Below are 18176 nucleotides of genomic sequence, written 5' to 3' on the forward strand. Positions count from 1 at the left end.
AGTGTTGCTGGTAAGAAATAACATCTTGACAAGAAATACAAGTCAAGGAGCCTGATGAAGGAGGCATCAAAACTCAGAAAATACCAGAAAGTTCCTGAAGTGTGTACATCAGAGCACAGTAAGACTGAAAGGAGCTGGTGCCTGGACCGGGAGAAGATAAAGAAGGATCATTTAGCAAAAGCGACCAGCAAGAAGCTAGAGACTGAACCAGGGAGACCCTCCACAGATCCATATAGTTTTCTTCCTGAGTCTCTGCTTTGGAAATGGTGGAGTTAATTGTAATGTTGAATGAGGTGCTCTGCTCAGCGGAGCTCCAGGAGCACCAGCTAAGGACTTGGCTTATTGTAATCTACACTTATGCATTAATAAATAGGCATTTTGTTTCTATTGAGTACAGTGCCATAGGGTGTTTTAAGTAGTATAATTAGTTTGCTATTAAGTAGGCAAATATATTATTCTTTTTAATATATAGATAGATAGATAGATGGCAAGACTAGAAAGATAGTTACCAAACAAACCAGATAATTTCACTGAATAATTTCATAACCTAACTCAAAACCTCAGGAGCTAGAGGTCTGGAGGTTGCTTCTAGCCTAACAGCTACAGCCTGTCAGCTCAGCCTGCTGGAAAAGCTGTTCCTCTAGACTAGTTTTGGGCAGAAAGGTCTTATGTAAATTATGTATTTAACAATATATGACACAGTTCTCCATTTTTAAGGGTGTTAGATCCATCCTGGATTAGATAAGAAGGTTTTTTCCCCAATGAAATAAATATTTAAAAGCTGACATATATTATTTAAAGAAATCATAGTAGGAACATGGAATGATAGAATGGCCTTGGGAATTTCTGTCATTGGTTCTCCCTCAACTCTGTTCAGAGTCGGTTCTCTTTTAAAATACTTGGTGGGGCCTTACAGTGGACACCCAAAAACAGATGTCCAGAAAGATGACTGATCTCAGAGAAGAGCTGTGGTATATTTTATGAAGTTTTGTAAACTGAAATGAAATTGTGAACCAGAAACAACTGTTTTCTGGTGGTTTTGGGTTTTTTGCAAGCTTGAGTGTATTTACAAAGAGGAAATCTGGAGAAGAGTATCCATTATTAAATGCAATTAAAGGGGAGGGAAAAGCAAGAACAATTTACTGCAGTTCTTGTAAAGAGCTTTGCTAAACTCCTGGGAATAGAAGCCACTGATGCTTCGTTCTTAACGATCTTATTACTCTGTTCTTCTAGTGAACTTCACGTGATTCTAAAAATCATCAGACACATAGCACACTTTTGCAGACAAATGAAGTGGAGAAGCAAACTCTGAGGACTTTTCAGTTCAGGCACCTTAGAGGAGGAATATCTGACACCAAATTCCTATAGATCAGAGGCTGTTTACTGAGACTGGACTATTTTGCAGAAGACAGGATTTTTTTTGCAATATTCGTAAGTTCTGCATGTATATTTTAATAAAATGGTTGTTATTTGTAAACTATTATAAGCTGTGATGTGGTTAGACATTCTTTCAAAAGTATTTCCTTATTTATTCTGTCAAACATCAGTGTACACAGGTTTAATAGAGATCAAATAGATTATGCAGTTTTTTAGGATAGATATTTTTTTTAAAGACTCCTTCCACAGAATTTTGAAGGTTATTTCCCTTGCAAATTCATACTCGTGAGGAAATATGGCTTTGTCTTAATTATCAGAGTTATTACAAACAGGGTTTAGAAACAAAAGCACATATAATGACTAAATGAGGTTTGAGGAAATTTCCAAGGAGACAGGATTGAGTCTATTTTGCAGATTTTAATATTGCACCTATTCTGTGGAAAATGTGATTCCGTTTTCCATAGCCATCTCTGAGGTGTTTTTTGCTAATCCACATTCATTTAAATAAGACAAAAATTCAAAATTATACATGGCTGTATTCCCAGTGTATTATTTTCCATTTTTATAAAATTATTTTTATAACTTTTTCACTGAAGTAATTGTTCTTCTGTATTGTTAGTATCATAGTCCAAATAGAAATATTTTTCTGTATATTTCTTACTTGTAGAACAATTAAGTTAAAAAATGCTGTTTCTTCAAAGTGATTCTAAGGACACAAAGAACTTGAAAGGTGAGTTCAGAGGACATAGTGAGTTAAACTGCCATCACTTGTATTTCATCTACACAATGCTGTTTTGCTTCCAATAACCCTAAATGTCCAAGTTTGCAAATTTATGTTTTCTTTACGTGTATATTGTACCAAATTACAGGAAATGCAAATGCCTGACAAAAGTTTCTTTCCTGTCCTATTTGCACAGGAAAATGTAAGTGACCCCTAATGTATTAACTAGTCCCACAGAACTGAAAATCTAGCTCTTATGTACAATGTAGGTTTGCAGAGAACCCCTCAGAATATTTTTTTGAAGAGAAACAACCTTGAAGCGTGTTTATAATGTTTTTACACTGAATGTACAGAGAAGATTGTTGACCACTGTAATTTTGTTTATAATTGAAGACTTTAATTTAAAGATTTTATAACATTCCTGTGCTCAAAGCTGTAAGATTTCCAATCAACCTAGGATTTCAGAGTATGTTTCTAAGGCTGGTCGTCTCTCTCTAAAAGCCAGCTATGCAGCAGTTCAAATACGGTGCAATCTTGTCTCCACTGCTGAGTTCCAGAATATTTTGCATTCAGTGGCATGAAGACCAATATTTGTCTGATTAAAACAGTTTGATAAGAAAGCAAAAAAACCCCACCAACCCCACCAACCTGCTTTACTTTCAGTATAGCATATTTGTTAACTTGTGCCAAATTCTTTGTGGTTATAAATCAGACAAGATCAGACATGTGGTCTTAAATTAATCTCTTATCTGTGGTAACCTTTCCCTTTCTGTTTCTGTGTCTCGTGTTTAAGGTGACACTCATCTCCCAAGAATCACGTGCTCCTATTTTCATCTAGCACTGCTGTAACTGGTAAAGCCATTAAGTGATAATTTTCCTTTATGCAGGAAGCTTTCTGTGCTCAGCATCACTGTGATACGGTTATGGCACAAGCACAGCAAAAAAAAAGTTTTTGAGAATATATTGTGGCACAAACCAGTCTGAGATTGCTCAGGCTTTAACAACAATTGCAGAAGGATGAGACAGTAGTTTTGAGCAGAAGTAGTCAGCTCTGCAGTGGGGTGGCTGGCAAGCTCTGGGACATTCTGACTTGCTTTCTCCATTCTGAAATGGGTAAAGGCAGTGGGGACAGTAACAAACAGCATGGAGGTAATGACCTACTAAACTGTTCCAACTGGGCATAGCAAATAATGTGTGAATCTGTCTCACTTCTGGGATGATAGCAATCAGTCCATTCCCTGCTGTTTCTGGAGAGTAATCCTAGGCAAAAGGGGACTCATGGCCCTGTAAAGTGCTGACTTGAGGTGTTTGTGTTGTTCCTCACAGACTGCCTGCTCATCATGTCTTCCATTCTTGGGAAGATGAAGAAATTTGGCAGTTACGACATGGAGGAATCTGAAGTGACAGATGAACACACGGATGGGGAGGACTCCATGCTGGAAATGCCTGACAGCCTCCAGGGTACATTCAGCACCAAGGTGCAACCACCCAAAAGCAACATCTTTGCAAGACGTGGGCGGTTTGTGATGGGGGATAGTGACAAGGACATGGCTCCCATGGACTCCTTTTACCAGATGGATCATCTGATGGCACCTTCTGTCATCAAATTTCATGCCAATTTGGAGAGGGGGAAACTTCACAAGTAAGTTTGCCGTGTAAGATCTGGTTGTAATGAATAGTTTGACAGCTACAGGCTGTTTCTTAGAGCAGCATTTATTCTCTCCACATGAGCATGCCCATTTTTTCAGTTTCACTGTTCTCTATGCCAAAATAAGGAGTGTTGCGTCTGAAAGTGACAATACCTGTTGTCTCTTGGCATCTCTGAAAATTCAGTCCATGGATATTTTGCCCAAAATTAGTGGTAAGCCATGATTCACTTGCTTGAGACTGGTCAGTGAACGGACACCACTCAGAATGAGAACATGGCTTGCCTGGCTCCGAGGCCTGCAGTTAGACTGGCATACTTCAATGCCTCTTTTAAGTCTTGTTCTCAACTTTTCCGCAACTGATACATAATTTTATCAGGATGGTTGCTTGGAAATTTTGTTGATCTTTAGACTTTGCAGATTTATCTATACTAATCTGTAATGCTTACTACTTCACACAAGCAAATGGTATTTTGTAAAAGGTCTGCTAAATATCTGACTTTAGGTAACTGAAATTTACCCTTGTTAGGCTCCTATCTACAGATTCCATCACAGGCTGCTCAGAAAAAGCTTTCAAATTTTATGACCGCAGAAGGATCTTTGATGCTGTAGCCCAAGGCAACACAAGGGACCTGGATGATCTGCTACTCTACCTTAATAGAACCTTGAAGCATCTCACAGATGATGAGTTCAAAGGTACCTTTTAGTGTCACATACCTTAAATTGCCCTTTTATTCTTCTGAAGATGAAAACAAAAAACCATAATTAAGTGTCTGCAGGACGTCCTCTAATAGCCAGTACTTCCCTGTTGATTGGGCAACCCGTTGATTGTAAGTTTATAGGAGAATTCAGAAAAGTTGGAATTTTCTGTGAAACTCTGAATGAGTTTTCTTGTCTTTTGAAAAGAACCTCATTAATTCCTGCATGCCTGGGAGTAGATGGTAGATTTGCAATTACTTCTGTATAGCTGTGATTTTTTGCCTTATAGAGCCAGAAACTGGGAAAACCTGCTTGCTGAAAGCTATGCTGAATCTACATGATGGGAAAAATGATACCATTCCTTTGCTTCTGGATATTGCAAGGAAAACTGGAACTCTGAAAGAGTTTGTTAATGCAGAGTATACTGACAACTATTACAAGGGTAAGGGAAACAGCTGCAACAGTGAATTTGGTGCTAAACCTGAAGATAGGGTTAGGTGGGGCTCTCAGACAGTCTTCTGCATGAGGCCTTATGCCTGAGGATGTAGCACCTCGAAGTTTCAGTATGAGATTAACAATCAGTGCATTGGTGCTAGGGCAGTTGTTTAGTTAGGTGTGATATGCTGCCGTTTTTAATATGCAGTGATTTAATAGCAAGTTCAGGGGACTTGCATTTTCTGTCTGTACCATCATTTTTTGTTCAGTTCTAGCACTTCTTAGTCTGCAAAGCTTTCAGTTCCACTATCTTACATGGAGTTGAATGAATTGCAGTGCCTGAAAGCTCTCAGTCTGTATTAAATGTTGAAGGTTTCTGTCTGATGAGTGTCTCTGTAGGCCAGACTGCACTTCACATCGCCATTGAGAGAAGGAACATGTACCTGGTGAAGCTCTTGGTCCAGAACGGAGCAGATGTTCACGCAAGAGCCTGTGGGGAGTTCTTCAGGAAAATCAAAGGGAAACCCGGCTTTTATTTTGGTAGGGGTGAGCACAGTATGGGCTTTATTGATTGGGTTATCCTAGCATTATCCCAAGTGCAAGCTGTTAAATAATCCTGTTTATGTGGGACTGGAGGCTCAGAAGTACCAGATGGGCTGTTCTACCACTTAGTCTAAATATTTACTCCCAAAGGCTGAGATTATAAAGAAACACAGTTGGTAGTTGATGGTGTTGAGTGTGAGCTTTATGTCTGCATCCCTTTGTTTTCTTGGCACTCTATCCTTTGAAAGGTTGTAACCTTCTGCTAGCTGTCCTTACAGTGCTTTTGTTAAACAGCCACATTTCTCTCATGCAACAAAACCAAGGAAAATGTAATTCTAACAGCTAGCACAAGAATTGTTACTGTATCAGCCAGAGAAATTCCCCTTTTCTTCTCATGGTGAAAGATGATGATCTTTCTGTTCATGCACGTGTAGTAATGGGCTTTCTGACCACTTATTCCCATTCCTTGCCTGTAGGGGAGCTGCCTTTGTCCCTGGCTGCCTGCACCAACCAGCTCTGCATTGTGAAATTCCTCCTGGAGAACCCCTACCAGGCAGCCAACATCGCTGCTGAGGACTCCATGGGCAACATGGTCCTGCACACACTGGTGGAGATTGCAGATAATACTAAGGATAATACCAAATTTGTTACCAAGATGTACAATAACATATTGATCCTTGGTGCCAAAATTAATCCAATTCTGAAGCTAGAAGAACTCACCAACAAGAAAGGGCTGACTCCATTAACTCTAGCAGCCAAAACAGGGAAGATAGGGGTAGGTGAGCAAATGTGCTTAACTGTCCCATTACTGTATCAAGTTATACATGCAAAACATTTATGCAGGACAGATTTTATCATTGCTTATTGTTGGGGCCTTTTAGTTAAAAGGAACTGACGCTGCAGTTTTAACATGCAAAACTGCATAGTCCTTAAAGGCTATGAAGTGTTTGTATGTGCCCAGCTGGCATTATTCATATACCACTGGTATGCAAGGCAGCCAAAGTGGAAACAGAAAGTGGGTCTCTGCTATCATCTGAACCACTAGAGGCCTTGTACTTTTGACTGGCTGACAGAACTCATCTTCTGGCAATCCCCATTCAAAATGTCTGTGCTCAGAGATGTGTAACATACATCTCTGCTTTTTTTCTGGCTGTTTTGAAACAGATAATGGCAAGCTGGTTTTGTATTTCTCATCTCCCAGCATCCAGTGAGAAATTTAATTATGTTTACTTCAGACATTGGTCTCTGCGGTGCTCCAGTGGTTTGACTTTAGCACAGTTAAACTAGCAAGAAATTAGCCATCCTGTCCTGTGGAGATATTGAGGAACTAGAAGTCCATTAGCACTGAAATGTTGGTTGTATTGTTCTTTTGCAATTAGATTTTCGCTTACATCCTCAGACGAGAGATCAAAGATCCTGAGTGCAGACACTTGTCTAGGAAGTTCACTGAATGGGCTTATGGACCTGTCCACTCATCTCTTTATGACCTGTCTTGTATAGACACATGCGAGAAAAATTCAGTGCTTGAGATTATTGCCTACAGTAGTGAAACGCCAGTGAGTATGCACCTCCTTGGCATTTTATTCACAGGCTGGGGGACTGTTGGGGAAGAGCTCCATGTTCCACACAGTGCAGCTTGTGCCTCATTTCTATAAAACAGCAAACTTCCCTCCTGAGTTTAAGGGTACTATAACATTTGCTCAAGATTAATATAATTTGCTGTTTTCAAAGCCTAGTATATACTGGTCTCATCAAGATTCTCCTCTTCCTCCTTCCACTCAGAACCGTCATGAGATGCTGCTGGTGGAGCCCCTTAACAGGCTGCTGCAAGACAAGTGGGACCGGTTTGTCAAACACTTATTTTACTTTAACTTCTTTGTCTATACCATGCATATCATCATCCTCACTGCAGCTGCTTACTACAGACCTGTAGACAAGAAGGAAAAGGTACGTTACTCCTGTCATATATCAGACAACCCAGTGTTTAATACCCTAGATCTGCCTTCCATTTGAACGTGTGCTCCTAACATCAGAATTTTTATTTTGGGGAGATTTTGATTTCTTAGTCTTGCCCCCTTGCTGCAACACTTTCAGAAGCTTAACTGGTTCCCCTAGAAAAGTGGTTACTTTCAGCTGCTGGCAAGGCTAGGTCTTTCCTAACTCCATTTCTGCTGAACATATCTATCTATCTTCCTGTCTTATACAGCCTCCCTTCACGTTTGGTCACAGCACTGGGGAGTATTTTCGAGTGACTGGAGAGATCCTGAGTGCACTGGGAGGTCTCTATTTTTTTTTCAGAGGGGTAAGTTCTTTGAAACTTTTCCTTTTTGCTGTTTGGGCAGGTGTAGGAGAGAACTACATATGCCTTTTCTATTCATCAGCATTGGCTGCTAAGATGATCCATGTTTTGGTGAAGAGCTAAAAATCTTTTTTCTTGGCCTGATTGGGAGTTCTCAGGTTACTAATGAGCTGAGATGCAGTTTTATCTGTTGTATAAAAAAGACAACCTGTGGAAGTTAATGAGCATCTTGGCAATTAGCCTAGCCAAAGCTTAAGAATGGGGTATTGCAAATAGCCAGGCCTCTATTAATGATGTCTTAACTTAAAGTCCCCGTGATTCCTCTTGGCAGCCAATGGAGAGTGTACAGTGAATCACAGGTTCTCAAACCAGTGACTGATTAGATTGTTGTCTTCAAAACTCTGATATCAGATGTAAGAGAAACCAAGTGTTGATAGAAGAGTCCTCCTTAGATCTTGCGCTGGTGTTGGGTTTGAGCTGTTCTTGTGAGATGCTTTGTAGGTATCAGCTCCTTGGTATGGGTATCAATGCTTAGTTGACGCATTCCCATGGAATACTTAATCCCTCTTGGGATGCAAACCTAGTCTTCATTCTCATTTTTTTTTTCAGATACAGTATTTCGTGCAGAGGCGCCCATCATTCAAGACGCTGATAGTTGACAGCTACAGTGAGGTTCTTTTGTAAGCTCAAATATCTTTGATTGCCTTTCAGCATGAAACAGATGAGCGTGTGAGATCTGTAGCTTTGGCTGAAGCCATTTGTGACAGGCAGACACTTTGCTGTAAATTCCTGGGTCCTTCAAAAATAGTTGCAAGTGGATATCATACAACTTGAACGAGTGGGTCTGGATCAGTAACCTCCTTTGGAGGTAAAGCAAATGAAGTGTCTAGAAGTTCAGTGACTGAGTCATGCAGCAGTTAGGAGCAGATCTCCAAGCTGGACTTGCAATCAAGTGCATGCAACGTATGTGCATAAATCCTCCATTCTTAAAGGCAGAATTGCCTCTCAATAATTTGGGTCCTTTCTCTTCCCAACTGGAGTGGAGTTAAGCAGGGCAATTTCATGGGTCTGTGGAAAGAGAGGGAGTGCTGAAGAAATTAAGTGTTTTCAAGGACTTTTCTTCCCTCCAGTCACAAGGAAGAGCAGGGATGAGACTACAGAAGTTTCTAAGTGGGGAAACTCAGGAGTTTGCAAGAGGAACTGTAGGATTTAAGAAGGGAAAGAATGAAGGGAAGGGAAGAAATGTCTGCTAAGGCTCCTTTGTTTTTTTGAGAATCCCTCATTCTGCCCTCATGGGTTCCTTTGTTCCCACCATCTGTGGCCAGCTCAGCACACTCCATTCAGACCATGCTTGTCTTTCAGCTTCGTTCACTCCTTGCTCCTCCTGAGCTCTGTGGTGCTGTACTTCTGTGGCCAGGAACTGTACGTGGCTTCCATGGTCTTCTCCTTGGCGCTGGGCTGGGCTAACATGCTGTACTACACCCGTGGCTTCCAGCAGATGGGCATTTACTCTGTCATGATTGCCAAGGTCAGTCCAGTGAGGCTGGCAGAGTGCTCAGATTAGGGGACAGCTGCCAACAGCCCCATTTCCAGGAGAGAAGTAGCCATATCTACCTCCATGATGCCACTGGGAAATCTCATATCACTCTACCATATTTGGTCATTATTTTCTGAGTGAAGTGATACAATTTATGTAGAAAAACCTCCTATTCCTCATCCATACATTTTATAGTAGTGTTGATATTATTATTATTACCTGCCATGCTTCAAAATAACCATGGTTGGATAGATATGGATGAAAGTAGACTGAGAACAGTGCAGACTGGTCTGGTGTGAAATGGCACAGCTTTCTACTAGCTGGAAATTTCTTTGGGTATAGTTTAAATGTTACCAAACAGAGCAGTTAGCTAAGAGGCAATAGCTGGCTGATATACCTCTGTATATGATGTAGACAGCTAGTCAAGAGGGGAAGAAAGATGCAACTGCCTTAATGTGGTTCATACTGACAAAGATGAAACTATCTGGCATGCGTATGTCTTGCATATGCATGTAAACCATTGCATGAATAACGGAGGAGAATGTTTTCTGTATTAAAGTTTATTATCTCAGCAGGATAAACAACAGTTTAATGTATGAACAGCCAGTTCACAGCAAATACCTTCTTGAGCTGAAGTAGTATTTTCTACCAGTTTTTGTTGTAGTTTATATTCAAGTTTTAGCAACATAACAATACTCTGTTTCCATGTTACAGATGATCCTTAGAGATTTATGTCGCTTCATGTTTGTCTATCTAGTATTCCTCTTGGGATTTTCTACAGGTAATAGCATACTTGGAGTTAATTTTTGTTATTCAGAGAATATCAGAAAATCTTATTTTTCAAGTGGCTTAGACTTTTTGTTTCCAACTAAAACATGACAAATTAACCTAATTACAAAAACAATCTCTTCAGAATAACAATGATCTATAGTCATTTCATACAGCTTTTCATCTCTGGGTCTCAAACTGCTTTGCAAAGCTGAATGGAAAAGCAGTCATCCTGTTCTATATAGATAAAACTGAGACGACACCTTCTGAGAGGGTGTCAGTTAGGGGAGTATTTTATAGAGCAATTTAACTGGGGACAATGCACTGTAAAGATAAAATGCCTTACCTTTATGCTCATTTTCATTGCTTGCAATGGAATTATGATCTCAAATTGTATTTTCATCCTGCATATATGATTCCTCTTTTGCAACAGCTGTGGTGACTTTAATTGAAGATGACAACGAGGGGCAAGACACAAATAGCTCTGAATATGCCCGATACTGCCATATGAAACGAGGCCGCACATCCTACAATAGTCTGTATTATACCTGCTTGGAACTTTTCAAGTTTACTATTGGGATGGGGGACCTGGAGTTCACAGAGAACTACAGGTTCAAGTCTGTGTTTGTAATCCTTTTGGTTCTCTATGTTATCCTTACATACATCCTCCTGCTCAACATGCTTATTGCACTGATGGGGGAAACTGTGAGCAAAATTGCACAGGAGAGCAAGAGCATCTGGAAACTCCAGGTACATTGGTTCTGTGAGGCCACTATCCAAGAAAGTGGGTGTGGGGATCATAAAAAATTTCAGAGAGAATCTTTAGGAACTGACATGTTTCTAAATAACAGGTCACCACTTCTTTCTGATTCCCCTGAACGGTTCCTAAAAAAAAGTATATTAGTTCCTTTTCCGTGCATATTTGATGTTTTGCCTGAGCAAATGTTCCGCAGATGTTCAAAATTTAAGAAAAGTAGTACTTTTGTAATTAGAAAAAATTACTTGGGCTTTTGATGATGGAAAATCCTGATCAGACTATGAAGACAGGGATTATGCCGGGGAAAAACAATCCTAACCAGAATCTCAAAGGCACATCAGTTTTTTTTGAGGTAAGAAAGGAACTTCATAGTTCTGATCACAGGGCTGTAATTCAGCATTTTTAGTGACATATTAACTGAGGGTGATGTTTCAGAGATGGTTACAAAGCCTGCTCTAAGATGGTGATAATGGTAAAAGCTCAACGTTTTTAAAATAAAGGCAGAATTCAGGATTTGTATGACTTTGACACAGCAGCCTCTCAGTCGTCTGCTTTCTTTTACCTGGTAGAGAGCCATCACAATCTTGGATATTGAAAACAGCTACTTAAACTGTGTGAGGCGCTCATTCCGGTCTGGGAAGCAAGTCTTGGTGGGAGTCACACCTGATGGCCAAGATGATTACAGATGGTGCTTTAGGTAACCTGTTTGTGTGTCAAATGAACAATCTTTTCTAGACAAACAGCATTAAGGTAGCTGGTAATGGGAAGCAGAACTCTCCCCCTGGTGCACTCTGAAAAGTAGTCTACTACCACTGTCTGCAGTACTCAGATTAATCTGTTTTCTGGGTCAGATTTGAGGCTTGAGAGGTGGCAGTTTGTGATATAAACTCATCCTGGAGTTGTCTGGTGATCCTTAGGATAAACACTGGTTTTGTTGTTCTCTCTCCAGGGTTGATGAAGTGAACTGGTCCACATGGAATACCAATCTGGGCATAATCAACGAAGACCCTGGGTACTCTGGGGACCTCAAACGAAATCCCAGTTACTCTATCAAGCCTGGCAGAGGTGAGGGTTTCAGGGACCTAAATCCTAGTATGGGTTACACACTGGTGATAAAAGCAGCATCAATTAATTGTTAGAGGGCAGTCAGTTTTATGCACTTAATGATAATGGCAGTAGCTAAGTTAATGGCATTTTCAGTCAGCACAAAATGTAAATATTAAGTGGGCTCATTATTCACATAGCAGTTTTACTCTCTGAAATAGAAGCCCCGTATATTCATCAATGTGATTGTAGATTTTACAAGACAGATAATATATGTAAGTCCTGAGGAGACAGAACAGTGTATGATGGCAGCAAAATAGCCAAGAAGCTATTTTGGAGACCCCAAACCCTATAGTTTGGGAGATCAGCATCCAGCACGGAAGGATTTAATTGTATGGTCAGTCTCTGCTGTACTTGCCAGCTGAAATATGGAAAACTCATGGAATAGTATGGGAAAGAAAACCACAAAACCCTTTCTTCCTGCTTCTTTCATCAGCTTCCTATTTAAACCACTTACATATTTTCTTCTGTTTCTGTGGATAGGAAAAAATTAACCATTCCTTTTTAGTTTCAGGGAAAAACTGGAAAACATTGGTTCCGCTTTTAAGAGATGGAAGCAGGAGAGAAGAGACTCAAAAACTACCAGAAGAAGTTAAATTAAAACCTATTTTGGAACCTTATTATGAGCCAGAAGATGCTGAGACGTTGAAGGAGTCAATTCCAAAGTCAGTCTAATCTTACTTTATTTTTAAGAAGGTTAATTCTAGTTGCCTGTGTTGGCCCTCACAAGCAGGGCAAGTAAGAGCGCTTCATTCATAAGAGGAGGTTTTTGGAAAAAAGTTAGAGGACTTAGGAAATTACTGTGTGCAAGGATTCATTAAGCATGCTGAATAAACTACTTGTTGTTTAAGCTGATGTCTTCATGTTTATTTTTAATACAAATCAGCAAGAAACTGCCTATACTACTTGATTTATATTTACTTGGCTAGATATTTGCATCTAGGGTATCTCATGAAGTGTTAGAAATAGTTCCCATAGTTTGGAGGTTCTTTTGGTTTGTTTTGTTTTATAAAGAAACACATTGAGAATTTCCCACACTTCAGAACTATCTGTAACATAGCTAGCCCTTTTTTAATGCAGATTTTTGTCCAGTCTTCATCCATTTCTTTTACTCTTCGGAATTTCTCTCGACACGTTTCTGAGATCTGAGCCGACATTTTCATTTAGCTAACAGGAGCTTCGCTAAGTTTTGCAGATTGGTGCAAGTGGCCATTGATGGTGCATATACTGTTGGTAATATGAAAATAATAAAAACGCCTATAGAAAAAATGTTGTCAGCACCCTGAATATAGTAGATTTCATACCTTCATCTGCTTTTACATTCTTTTTCTTTTAGACATTATTTTTGTGAGCAGCTACAGGCCCTGATTTTGTGGCTTTGCACCCTCAGAAACTAACCAACCAAACTATTATGAGAACGGAGGACTCACAAAAGAGCAGTAAAAGTCACCAAGAGTCCAGAGGTATGTTCCTGTGAGGAAAGTTTCTTGGAAAGCAGATAAATAAATAGGGACACAGAGAAAGAATACAAAATAGTGAATGATCTAGAGATGTTGTTATTCTTTTCTCGTAACACAAGAACAAATATACTCTGTGAAATTTTAAAGGTTGGATAGTCAAAATCAATGAAATAAATGTTTCTTTTACACTGTCTGAATAAACTCCAGAATTCAGTTATAGTTACTAAGGCTAAAGGCTTAACATGATCCCAAATTTGACATTTATTTAGATAACGGATGAACTTTGCACAAAGTAAGAGATAGTGGTTATAGAGACTATATGTTTCAAAGGTCAGGTGTATAATAATGTGTAACAATAATAATCTTGAAATCAGAAAGTTTTTGTTCTTGACTTTGACAGCAACAACAGGAGGAAAGAAATCTGGTGCTGCAAGTCCATCTGGCTGGATTTACAAAGAATCAGGGAACATATCTGAGAGAAAGTAGGCAGATATTCCAAAACTACAGATAGGAATTATGGAAAGAGAGGGAAGAATAGGAGCAGTTTTGGCATCCTCTTGAAAAGTGTCTGGACAGAAAGGAACTAAGGATAAGAAAATCTGTCTTATGGACAGCTGGCCCGAAATTTCAGTGCTGGACCTGTGTAGCTGTGTTGGGCAAGAAAAGGTAAATTGTTTTACCTTCTTTCTTTGCTATGTCTCACTAAAGCACTTAGACTTAACAGCATTTAATGCCCAAGTACAGCATGTGTATACAAGTATCCTTAAGCCAGCAAGGTTTTTAACCATGGGTTTCAGTTTGATTATGAGCACTGGTTTTGTGGTTGCATTTGAAGTACAGTTGTGCTACACCACTTCTGTGAAATTGGGCCAGAGTGCACAGCCTTTGCCAGGGAAAGCCCATCATGCTTAGCCTGTGATGCATCCAAAGGCTGTGGCCAGAGAACATTAATATGAGTCATTGAAGTTGAAAAGTGTATGCTGGAGGGCTCACTTGCAAATTATTGGGAAAATTGGAAATCGAAGACAGAAAATTGAGCCAACCTTTGAAAGATAATTTTAATCAATACATCCTATAATATTTCTATGTTTAGTAAGATACTGAAACATTTACTATTCTTAAAGAGAAGCAATTATTATATTTATATACAGACTGCTCGGGCTGTTTGACATCAGTTCTTTTGTAGGGCCAGGATTTCTCACAGGGTAATACAGCATATTACAACATACAGTATATTACAACAAAATCTTTAAGCATCCAGCTGTTTTGTTTGAAATAGTAGCACCATCTAGAGGACTAGTAATTCTTGTTTCTTTTGCTAACGTTTTTCAGGACAAATATAATTTTATTTTCATAGAGTTTGTAGGGTATACCTAGAGAAACTCACCAAGGGATTTGAAAGAATTGCTTGGAAAAAAAATTAGAATTTAAACCCCACAAGTTTGTCTCTGGTGGACAGGGAAACCACAAAAGATATTTAAAGTAGGTGTGTTGAATTTCATACCATTACAAAGGTGTATCTCTAAACACTTGGTAGCAGTCTCTGTAGGATCCACTCAAGACTTCATTATGCTCCATGCTGAATATGGCAAGAGACAGTCCACATGTAAAACAAGTATAGCTAAGCAGACAAGACAGGCTCAGACAGTGGAGTAATTTGTTATTAAAACTATTAAGAAATGGGCTGACCAGGAGAACATAGTTGATTGTCTCCATGCCTTTGTGTGCCAGGGCAAATTTATGTTTGAAAGCACACCAGGATCATGATATAGCTGGAAAGTATTAATGAAATTTCTGTATTCCCTGTGAGGGATCCATTTCTCATAATTATATCAGCCTGGGTAGAGACCTAAGCCATTGCTTAAATTCCACCTTGCTTTACATCACGTGCCTCTCCAGAAGGATTAACCAGCTGCCCTGGGTAACCCAAACAGAATCTAGACCTCTGCTTTCCTGTCCTTTTTTGCTCCAACAAAATTACAAAGACTGCAGGGGACTTAAAAAAACTGAAATGCTTCAAAAAACTGAAAACTTACATCAGTATAATGCTGTGGTTAAAAATGTAAATGCCCTATATTTGTGGGGTAGGTTTGGTTGCATTTTTTAAATCCTTTAGTCTTCTCTGGGAAGCAAACAAAATTATCCCACTTTTCTAGGGTGAGTTATTACTTACATCTCAGGATTTCCAGCTATACCATCACTTAGTTACTGCAATTGGCAGAAATTTGTTTCCCACAGATGGGGAGGTATAGCTTGGCAGACTCCAGCCTGGTATCACACATATTTATTCAGACTTAGCTGGCCAGGGATCTGTTTGCCACAGTTTACTTCCTTCATCTTTGTTCCACTTAGGTGTGTAGAATTGCCTTTGGAAATGAAGGTGTGTCTCTGTTCATGCAGACTGGGCAGGTGGGATGTCTATGGGGACGTACTTGTTCTGAATGCACAGAGAGCACAAATACTCACCCTCATGGCAGAGGGCTGTAACTAACCCCCAGGGAAGAGAAGTGGCTGGTCAGGAAGTATTTGTGCTTTAAGAATAGCTTTGCTAGGATCAGCACTTTTCTATTCCTACTGCTGGGTGCCTCCACTGGGTGAGGAGGAGCATGGCTTTGCAATAAATTATCTTTACTTGGATTGGTTTGTGGAGGTTCTGCTCACCTTGGCAGACATATCTTGCATGGTCTTGCAGAATCCATGTCTTGAGCACTTAGGGATGTTTTTAGTATGAAGCCTGCATAACTATTTCACACTGGGTATGGTTAGAAATAGAACATGGTTCCCAAGCTGCTCCCTGAGGCTTGCAGGTGGTAAAAATCTATCCTCTCACTGTTATTAGTCATATTAATTTGTGTCCACACTAAATGCTTAATATGAGATGATCAGGTTCAACAACTGTATATATCCACCAGCTCCCAATAATCACACTGGCACAAAAGCAAAAGAAATGAAGGGTGTTGATGTGCTCACCTCCTGTCTGTGGGTGATGACTGTAATTAGCAATGACTGCAAATGTATGTGAGATGGGAGATAGCTAGAAGCAGTGAGCTAGATGAGGGTGAGTTGGGCTGCATTTCACTGGGATTTGAAAATGAACTGATGAACGTGGAAAAGCAAAAATGTGATCTCTGTATTTTACAGCATTGCTATACCTGAAATGCACTTTGTCTAGTCAGCCATATAAACTGAACTGTTGTATCTTTCAAACTCCAACAGTTTCTGAATTAGCTGAGAAAAATATATGTCCTACCTGAAAAACTTGGAGCCACATAGCCTGTTGTTTTTGTGTGCTCATTGTACCCTCTGCAACAGCTGGCATTAGAGTCTGAACAGCCCTTGTCCTAATTAAACAGTAATGTTAATCCATTCTCAGGCAGCACATTGGTAGTTTTTGTTGGGGTCCATGGAAGACACCAGGGCCCACAACAGGGTCCCCACACCATGCAGGGACGCTGCCTAGTCCCTCTGGGCTACCCCATAACTGACTTGCCCCAGGAAAGCCCCTCTCCCTCTCACACCAGTCTTACTTTGCTGCCTCTGATCAAATTCATTATGCAGAATCATATTTATCTTTGCCAAATGCCAGTTAATGCTATCACTCTTCTGTGGCATCTGTATCACACTAACACATTACTCCGTCATGCATCTTTGTTGGAGTCCTCAATACTCAAAAACCCACAAGGTATGTGCCCAGCAAGTGCTGCTGTACTACAAAACACAGGGGATCCTGCCAACCCCAAAGCCTTAAGGGATAAAGCCAGTGGACTCAGGTTCTGATGCTTGAAGTTTTCAGAACCTCATAAATAGGAATTTCGTACAGTGTTTTTGAACAAACAAACTTCCAAACTCAAAAAAACTATGTATGTTAAAAATCTCAGATAAGCTGATGTTCAGAGCGACCCACTATCAGCCAGTGTCTTGGATATTTTAACACCATCTTTCATGTTTTGGTGCATTAGAGAGAATCCTCTTGCAGTGAAGGATACTTCTTACAAATCTTTCTTGCTCCATTAGGCAACTGACATGAATTTACTAGAGCTTGGGAGAATGAGGTCTCAACTGATGCTGCCAGATGTAGCATAGACATCCTGGGTCTTCTTGATGTGGTTATAGGGCTCTGAAGTGCTTTCCATCACCCATACTGTGCAGGCTGGGATTACTTCTGGCTCTGGAATAGTTTCCACAGAGAAAATACGGACCCGATTTCTCCTGCATCAGATGTTAAACTATACAAAGCACTTCGAAATACATGGTGATGATTACCCTGTTTCTCTGGGAAGGAGGAGAAATTAACCAAATGACCTCATTGGACTTGTCTTTTTGTGTGTTTGTGATACTGTGGCAGAGCTACATCATTGTTAGTAACACTTCCTGTTTCAATGAGCAGGCAATGAGTGGACATGAGGAGATGTGAACCTTTACAGAATCACCAGAGTTTCAGACTTCATCGTCATCCACAACCATACTTCTCAGTCATTGTTATTATCAGTATTTAAAATCAACATTTTAGTCACCCAAATGTTGGTATGAAAACTCATGTTGCCTGGAATTGCCAGGTCAGCTAGCTGCTCCACAGCCAGTGGGAGCAGCTCCCAATTACAGGAACTGGAAGGAAGTGTTCGACTCACTCGGCCAGTAAGAGCAGTTTTAAGCCATGTCACTAAGGCAAAGTCATTCATTTCCAAGCTGACATAGTAGGTTTAGCCCACACAGCTCCTCTTATTCCAAAGGAGAATGTGGATAATGAACCACCTAGAGAAAAGGGATCATATCCCCAGTTTCTGTTAGTCAGAGGGAGAAAGCCAAGAGTGTTTAACTGGCACAGAGGAA

At 40.0% G+C, this 18176-nt stretch overlaps 1 protein-coding gene across 4 annotated transcripts in view; it reads left to right on the top strand.

Moving 5' to 3' along the window:
- The window catches only part of LOC308062108 (transient receptor potential cation channel subfamily V member 1-like), a 27609-nt gene continuing 9433 nt past the window's right edge, over positions 1-18176 (top strand). For 2 of the 4 annotated variants that reach the window (XM_080383079.1, XM_080383078.1), the window contains exons 1-16: positions 1-3740; positions 4274-4440; positions 4733-4885; positions 5278-5418; positions 5898-6196; positions 6801-6977; positions 7204-7368; positions 7628-7723; positions 8330-8400; positions 9083-9248; positions 9972-10038; positions 10459-10775; positions 11352-11479; positions 11732-11847; positions 12395-12551; positions 13223-13349. In XM_080383079.1, the coding sequence (XP_080239205.1) occupies positions 3439-3740; positions 4274-4440; positions 4733-4885; positions 5278-5418; positions 5898-6196; positions 6801-6977; positions 7204-7368; positions 7628-7723; positions 8330-8400; positions 9083-9248; positions 9972-10038; positions 10459-10775; positions 11352-11479; positions 11732-11847; positions 12395-12551; positions 13223-13283 (2583 nt within the window). In that variant the 5' untranslated portion in view covers positions 1-3438 and the 3' untranslated portion in view covers positions 13284-13349. Of the gene's footprint in view, positions 3741-4273; positions 4441-4732; positions 4886-5277; positions 5419-5897; positions 6197-6800; positions 6978-7203; positions 7369-7627; positions 7724-8329; positions 8401-9082; positions 9249-9971; positions 10039-10458; positions 10776-11351; positions 11480-11731; positions 11848-12394; positions 12737-13222; positions 13350-13746; positions 13787-18176 lie in introns of those variants that run through there. The other 2 variants (XM_080383077.1, XM_080383080.1) reach the window with 2 other exon arrangements.

This window comes from Falco punctatus, assembly GCF_963210335.1.
Source record: "Falco punctatus genome assembly, chromosome: 1".
NCBI lineage: Eukaryota > Metazoa > Chordata > Aves > Falconiformes > Falconidae > Falco > Falco punctatus.